Source organism: Acartia tonsa, chromosome 4, assembly GCF_053477335.1.
Source record: "Acartia tonsa isolate MP-2025a chromosome 4, ASM5347733v1, whole genome shotgun sequence".
Lineage (NCBI taxonomy): Eukaryota > Metazoa > Arthropoda > Copepoda > Calanoida > Acartiidae > Acartia > Acartia tonsa.
In genome coordinates, this window is record NC_137263.1 from 52,206,496 (window position 1) to 52,214,281 (window position 7,786).

Sequence of the window (7,786 nt, forward strand, 5' to 3'; positions counted from 1 at the left end):
AACGGTCATAGATGCGTAAATGTAAATGGAAGACTCAATATGAATGAATTGCATACAATAATGTACAATATTGATTTAATTTTCATGGTGCTCTTATTTCTGGAATATTTGAAGAATTCGAAAAGGGATAAAAATTAAAATTTTTACTGTACAATCAATTAAATACTTATAGTGATGCTACACATTTAAAAATGTTGAAATTAGGAAAAGATTTGATTAAATTTTTAAGAAGCGCTGGAAAGTGTCATGTGTGACGTCTTAAAAATACGTCTAAAAAGAAGGGATGAGAGGTGAAGTGGGAAATGATGAATTTAGACGTAATTTTATGACGTCACACTTTCCAGGGCTTCATTTTTAAATTTTCTAATTTGTTTGAAATCTTCATAAGACCTGATTTACTAATGCAGTTTATCTGTAGCAGTTCTAATTAAAAAGTGGCTGAATTTTGAAATAATAAACTAGATCAACATCTGTAAACAACAACAATAACAACAGCGGTAGTGTTGTGGACAATGATTCCTCAGACGAGGATACAATTCTTCATTACAGGTTTGTTACAAATAATCTGGTTTTTTTTGCATTTTCGTACAGTCAAATAAGCAGCTTCCATTTAAATCCTATTATAGAAAATAGTAAGAAATAAGCTTGAAATTTAAATATCTACTGAGCTGTTTGAGGTCTCCTTCAAATAGAAGCTTCACATAGGTCCCGGAATGGTTTTAGACTATATTTTTTTTAGATTTAAGCTTATGTGACGGTTTTAGACTACATTTTTTTCTGCCTCCCTCATCTTATTTGAATACTAGAAGCTAGTGGGGCAGTCACTAGTATACTAAATTTTCCTTACTTAATATTGTTCTATTGTATTAAAAAACCCGATGTGTGTGTGTGTGTGTGTGTGTGTGTGTGTGTAGCCATAGTTTCTTAGTGTTTGGAACTAAATAGTCATGGAGTAGGACGAGACACTTTTGTATGCTAGCACCAGGGCCAGCTCAAGGTCTACGCTCAAGTACAAGTACTTGACCTGCTGTCTCAAGGGACCTACTCTTTTTTACCTCACCCTCGCCGAGTATGGCAGGTGTCCCAAATTAAGTCACCGTAATGAATGACGCTCTCCATTGAGGAGCTTGGGTAAGGGTTGTACTGATATTATGTACTTGACCATGGAGTATCCAAACTACCCAATTATCACCCTTCTTGCACAACCAAGGGGAAGTTGTGTGAATGCATTGCGACTGAGAAATTCGAGTTGCCACATGGGGACTTGAACTCGAACTCTCACCACCGTAACTCAGTGCGTTACCACTGAGCTACGACGCCCCTTCAAAAACCCGATCATTATTTTTAAAATAATAATTCTTTTTGACTGGTGGAAATGTGATTTTTTCTTACATGTAGTTAAGTTACAGTTTGATAATATAATGAAATTGAAATCTGACAATGACATTATTGGATTTTTAATATTTTAACATTGTAATCTGTTGGATAATGAATAATGAAGTTTAATTTCAAAATTTTAATCTTCTACAAAAAAGGAATAGGTGTATTTAGCATTTTTTTTCCAATTACTTAAAATTACCTTTTTTCCTTGGTGTCTGTATATGTGACGCTTCTTAATTATTTTATAAAAAAGGACACCTAGTGCCAAAGGGAGTGTAGAATTTTCTAAATCTCTTCTTGCAAATAAACAAAATCAAACAGCCAACTATATGGGATTATTAACATTTATTTAATTGAGCACTAAAAACTCAACATCCATTTATATGGTTTAAATAATTTGAAAATAAATGGGGTAAGGTTCAGGGTTGGTAAGTTTTATTCTATGCTGGGAGGACACTAATATTATGGGGCTACCCAGTACCAAACATAACCTAACCTAACTGGACCTGAAGTAATAACAAAAACGAAAATACATCCCACTCCTTATATTTAATTTATTTGAAAATAAGGGGTAGGGGTTTCAGTGATCAACAAGTCACTCTGAGGAAAATTGCCAGACAATTAATTTAATTCAGGAGTACCCAGCGTAAAGTGCCTAAAAAAAATGACGTCATACGATAAAATACCTTTCATTGGTCAATTTTATTGTATGACGTCAATTTTTTTGAAGGCACTTTACGCTGTCTCATTCAGGAGTACCCAGCTATCCATGGGCCCGGTCAACTCTGTCATTCACTACCTGGATGTTAACCACGGAGACGCAGTGTACCTGGCACCTGTACAGTTGACCAGGCAGCAGCAGGCACCAGGTGCAGGTGGGACAGCTGGCTCTCTCCATGCCGCGGTCATGCAAAATTTTAGATCTGCCTGCCAAATCATCCACGGGTAAAATATATTCCAGTATGGCTTCGAAACCGATTATTATCCGGTTCCCAGCAATACTGAAAATCAAGCATCGTATTACAATTACAATTTCTACGATTGTTAAAGTGAAAATTTGCCTGTTTTAATCAAAATTGATTTTAATCTTAATTATTTTCATTTTGGTACCCGCAGAAAGCTGTTTATAATACGATGTGACAAATAACTTAAATAAATTTAAATATTCGATTTTCAAATTAAAAAATCATGTAACATGTTCGTTTTAAATTTCCGTGGAATTAAATTATCTAATTCTAAAAACACATTTAGTTTAAAGTTATAAGTACGCAGGGAGGGAGGGGGCATTAGGCTGTTTATTACTCTAGTCCCCTCAGTTTTATGATAACGTTTTCTTATTCGTTTGCCTAAGAAGTTAACAACTTTTGGGGATTTTTATTCAATTTTGATTGGTTGGTTCACTAAGTTGAGTGTCCAAACGTTTCAACTAGTAGTTGTAATCAACATAAGGGGTAATTTTGTGTATATACATTGGGGATGTATTATTGTCGGCTATTGTCTTATCCCTTTCGATCCCTGGATATCCTTATACTAAAGTAATATGATGTTTGTCTGTGTGTCTGTACCGAAGGATCTCGCTAACCGCTGAACCGATCGGGTTCTCCTTAACAGGATATATTCTCGTAGGTCCCGGGATGGTTTTAACTATTTTGGGGGAGGGTACCACCACCCTCCAAAGAGAAATCACAAAAAATCGAAATTTTTTTTACGTTTCTTGATTTTAGAAAGAGAGTTCAACGAAACATAAACGCCAAACGCAACATAGACATATTTAAATATAAAAAAACACATTTAAAGTGCCACTAGAGGCCTCTAGGGGCGTAGCCGCTAGTACGTGCATAAAGCATGTATGTACGCTCAGAAATAAAACATTAAATTTTATATCCCTCAATTACGGCAGAGTTAAACATTGTTACTTTGTACAAACCAATCACGAGTTTACTTCAACAGTCCCCCCCCCCCCAACCCATGATTTTTAATCTAAGGAGTATACAAATTTTAGGTGGAGGGGGAAATATAATTTAAAGTCAAATAGTCTCTTTATATTTTACTATTGGCCACGCCCCTAGAGGCCTCTAGTGGCATTTAAATGTTTTTTTTTTTATTTTAAATATCTAATCTGAGAAATAATTTGTCTATGTTATCAGCTGTTAAATTCATGCTTCTAGAGACTACGCTAGCGGCACTATGCGGCGGAAATACCTAAATTTTTTTCGATTTTATTGTGATTTCTTTTGGGAGGGTGGTGGTACCCTCCCCCAAAATAATTAAAAAACTGTCCCGGAACATATGAGAATCTACCCTGTTAAGGAGAACCTGATCGGTTCAGCGGTTAGCGAGATCCTTCGGTACAGACACACAGATACACAGACACACAGACACACAGACAAACAAACATCCTGTTACTCTAGTATAAGGATACATGGCATCGTGCTAAAAATATGCTTATCAAACGCTATAATTAAGTCAAACTTACATTAAATTAAAACGTTAAAATCTTATGGCTTTGTAAGAAGACTCGTTTTTCTGTAAATTATGTTGTTCATTTTCAAATATTTTAATTTATTCTCGTATTCATTCGAATCCGGTGGATAGGAACCGGTTCTCATCCATACGAAAAAACTATGTCTAGCATCGTATTATATCCAGCTTTCTACGAATATAAAAATGTACAATCATAAGATTAAAATCAGTTTTTTAGCCGGTGCCTTCGGCACCTCGGGGCAAAAAAACTGATTTTATTCTTATGATTGTACATTCTATATCCGCGGAAAGCTGTTTATAGTACTATGCGAGAAATAACTAATCTCGTCTGTTTCCAATGTTTTTATTTTATTTCATTTCAGAAACTTTGAGGCTCAAATGAGAACTAACCAAAGGAATTTAGAACTTTTATTTAAAATTAACGCCGTATTTAATCGAGTTACGAAAAACTTTATATTAGTATAATATTTTTAAATCATGGCTTTGAAACCGATTAATATCTGCTGGATTAGAACCGGTTCTCAGTCATAGTGAAAAATCATGTACAGATCGTATTACACACAATATACAACGAATTTTTAAATAAAAATCCTTTGGCCTTCGGTACTAACAAACTGGTTTTAATCTTATAATTTTTCATTTTAATATCCGATGATAATATTTTAAACTATTTCCTATAAATTATACAAAGTTTGATGATATAGAGGAACAGAAAAACGTGGTAACCCCTGGATTAATGGCAGTCAGCTACCAGTACAAGAACAGGTATCTAACATTATTTCCAGTATTGCTTCCAAACCGATTAATATCTGGTGGATTAGAACCGGTTATCAGTCATACTGAAAAATTATGTACAGCATCAAATTGCAGAAAATTTTCCATGAATATTGAAATAAAAATCGTTAAATTAATACCAGTTTTGTTAGTTCGGGCCTTTCGCCCCTCGAGGTTAACAAAACTGGTTTTAATCTTATATTTTTTCCCAATAATTACCCATGGAAAGCTATCTAGAATAAAATATAACTATTAAAATTTTTAAAAAGTAATACACAATATCCTCTAAGTCCATAAAATACCTTGGCTTATCCTATAATAGAAAGAAGTAAGTTTTTTGCTGTCTGAAGCTAAATACCTCAGAAAATACTGGTCCGAATTGGATGTACCTTTCAGGAAAGCTTTATATATATTCAAGGTGGTTTTAGGCTATTTTTCCTGACCTCCTACATCCTCCTCTAATGGATAGGGGCGAAGCAAATATGTTTTTTACTTAATGCACCAACCAATCAAAAATAAATAAAAGTCCCCATATTTGTAGTGCCTACAAATAAGTAATAAAACTTTGGGGACTAGTTTATCAAACAGCCAAATTTCCCGTCCCTCCCTTACTAAAAACTCTGTATATAAAAAAAATAAATTTTGTTCTTTTTTTTAGAGTATTCTGTTCCACGTTGGTACGGGTAAAGGTTCCTCCCTGGCAGAAAGACTTGACTACTGGGTCACAGGAACAAATTAAACCTTAATATATTTATTAGCATCATATTTTTGACAGTTGTCCGCGGATAGCGAAATTACCAATTATAAGACTGATTACGAAGATGATTAAAGTCCCTCCCCTCAGATTATGACGTCATACGACAAAATAACCAATGAGAGGCCAGCATAAATTTTGTCATTGGTCAATTATAGTCTTCCTGATTCCTATTGTTTCCAATGAAATTTCAGCCAATCACAGCGCGGCATTTCATGAAATGCTGTGCTCTCATTGGTGGAAAGTTGGCTCAACCCAATCTAGCACACCACTAAAATGATCTAAAGAGTCAGTTTAGGATTAAATCTATGATTTTTTTCCTCCAAAATATTGATTAAGAATTTTAGAATTAAAAAAATGTAGGATAAAGAAAACAAATCAATTGAGAAGACGTGATTTAAAAAAAGTAAATTTTAAAATTTATATTCTAAAGGATTAAGATTTAATTCATACAAAATTTAAACCAAAAGAACGAATATACTAACCTTTCTCTTTATGAAATAATCGAACATGGCTTCTTTTGAATTTAAAATTTCCCAAATTGCCATAATTACTTACAATTTATTCAATTTGTTATAATTTAACAGAGAAATTATGCAGAAACCGTTTATAAGATAAATAACCTTTTGAAAAACAATTAAACAAGAAAATTTCAATTTATAAAAAATATAAGATATAATGAATTGTATGAAACTTTTTCTCGTATTCATTCGAATCCGGTGGATAAGAACCGGTTCTCATCCATACGAAAATACTGAGTCTAGCATCGTATCATATCCAGCTTTCTACGAATATAAAATTGGTTTAAATCTTAAAATTGTACATTCTATATCCGCGTAAAGATGTTTATAATACGATGCGAGAAATAACTATTACTACTTATTAAACAGTTTTTTTTTAGGATTAATAAGTTAATTTTACTACATATTTACACTATAAAGAAGTTTATAAACTTAATTTTTAAAGTTTAATTGATGCTAGGACGATTATATTCTGGAGGTTCTAGCGGCCCTAGCAGCCAGTCAAGAGAGGTTTATATTTGTTACCAAGATACTGCTCCACAGGTATTTTTTTCAAACATTAAATCCTGTAATTAAAAATAATAAAAAAATAATAAAGTGGATTTTTCTAGAAACCATATTAGTGTTGTGTCAAGCATAAAGAAATGTAAATATCATCTGCAAGGGACATATTTTACTTGAATTTTTTTTCGTTTGTTTTAAGACTTAGAGGGGGGGGGGGGTTAGATTGTAGTACAGACAAAATTAAGCAAATGACATATTAAAACTATTACAAACTATTACTCCGTCAAAGAGGTAATATTATTTTGTAACTTCTGTTTTAAATATAAAAATAATCTGAATATCATGACAAAGTAAAAGTTATGGAAAATTTTCTTTATGAATTAAAGATTCTAGTAAAAGTGTCTGACTCAGATTATGGCGTCAAAAAAATGACCAATGAGAGGCCAGTATACACTGTAATTGACCAATCGTAAAATTATTAGTGGCCTTTCATTTGTCATTTTTTTTTGACCTCATAATCTGAGTCAGACACTTTTACTAGGTTCTGAATTAAACTTTTTGTTTTATTGTTTAGGTTATGGTTGAACTTGTATACAGACTTTGTTTCGGAATGCACATGTAACAAATATCCATGTAACATATATCCATTACACACCCACAGAATCAGTCACCATATTGAAGAACAGTGTAACCAAACATAAAAAAACCATTTTGTACATTTTTCTATTTAAAACGTACTATTTCAAATAAAGTTACATGCAACTGTTTTTAGTAACAAAAAATATTTATTACCATAAGTACTACAATTATCATTCACAAAATTAGCCCCTCTGTAAATTAAAATTAGTGGTTGAAACGTTTGAAAACTCAACTAAATAAACTAACCTATCAAAGCCTCCAAAGTTGTTAAGCCAACGAATAAGAAAACGTTATTATAAAACTTTGGGGACTAGTGTAATAAAAAGCCCAATGTCCCATCCCTCCCTGGTGTAACCTTTTCATAGAATTCAGTTACATCAACATTGAAACATGTAACATGTAACCTGTAACACGAAACTATATCAAATAATACAAAACCTGTTTCCTAAAACATGTTACATCACTAAAGTAACAGAACAGAGTGGAATTTTAAATGTTACCTTTACTACAGTTACAAGTAAAACTGTCTTCACTTCTGTAACAAAATAGTGGAGATTTTATGGGGTACATGTAACAAGACACAGATTTAGAAGAAATTTCAGAACAAATCTTAAAGCAGAAACAAAACCTATTTCCTTTTACCAGTCTGATGTAGCTCTAGAAATACATCTACAATCAAACAAAGCAACATCACAACAATTTAATTTTCAAAACTTAAAATTTACATGTT

General features: G+C 32.8%; 1 protein-coding gene across 1 annotated transcript; it reads left to right on the forward strand.

Moving 5' to 3' along the window:
• Positions 1 to 416: 416 nt before the first annotated feature.
• in (inturned planar cell polarity protein) lies at positions 417 to 7,786 on the forward strand. Its single transcript, XM_080158941.1, has 7 exons — positions 417 to 549; positions 2,134 to 2,325; positions 4,227 to 4,257; positions 4,567 to 4,629; positions 5,297 to 5,364; positions 6,372 to 6,456; positions 6,992 to 7,786. The coding sequence occupies exons 2-7, from the start codon at positions 2,150 to 2,152 to the stop codon at positions 7,037 to 7,039; spliced, it is 471 nt and encodes a 156-aa protein (XP_080015067.1). The 5' UTR covers positions 417 to 549; positions 2,134 to 2,149; the 3' UTR covers positions 7,040 to 7,786.

Excerpts from the sequence above, each read along its gene's own strand:
- in (XM_080158941.1), top strand. The coding sequence starts at position 2,150 with ATGGGCCCGGTCAACTCTGTCATTCACTACCTGGATGTTAACCACGGA. Across the intron at positions 4,258-4,566 it reads CTCAAATGAGAACTAACCAA|AGAGGAACAGAAAAACGTGG; the intron begins AGGAATTTAGAA and ends GTTTGATGATAT. Across the intron at positions 5,365-6,371 it reads AGACTTGACTACTGGGTCAC|AGGACGATTATATTCTGGAG; the intron begins AGGAACAAATTA and ends TTAATTGATGCT.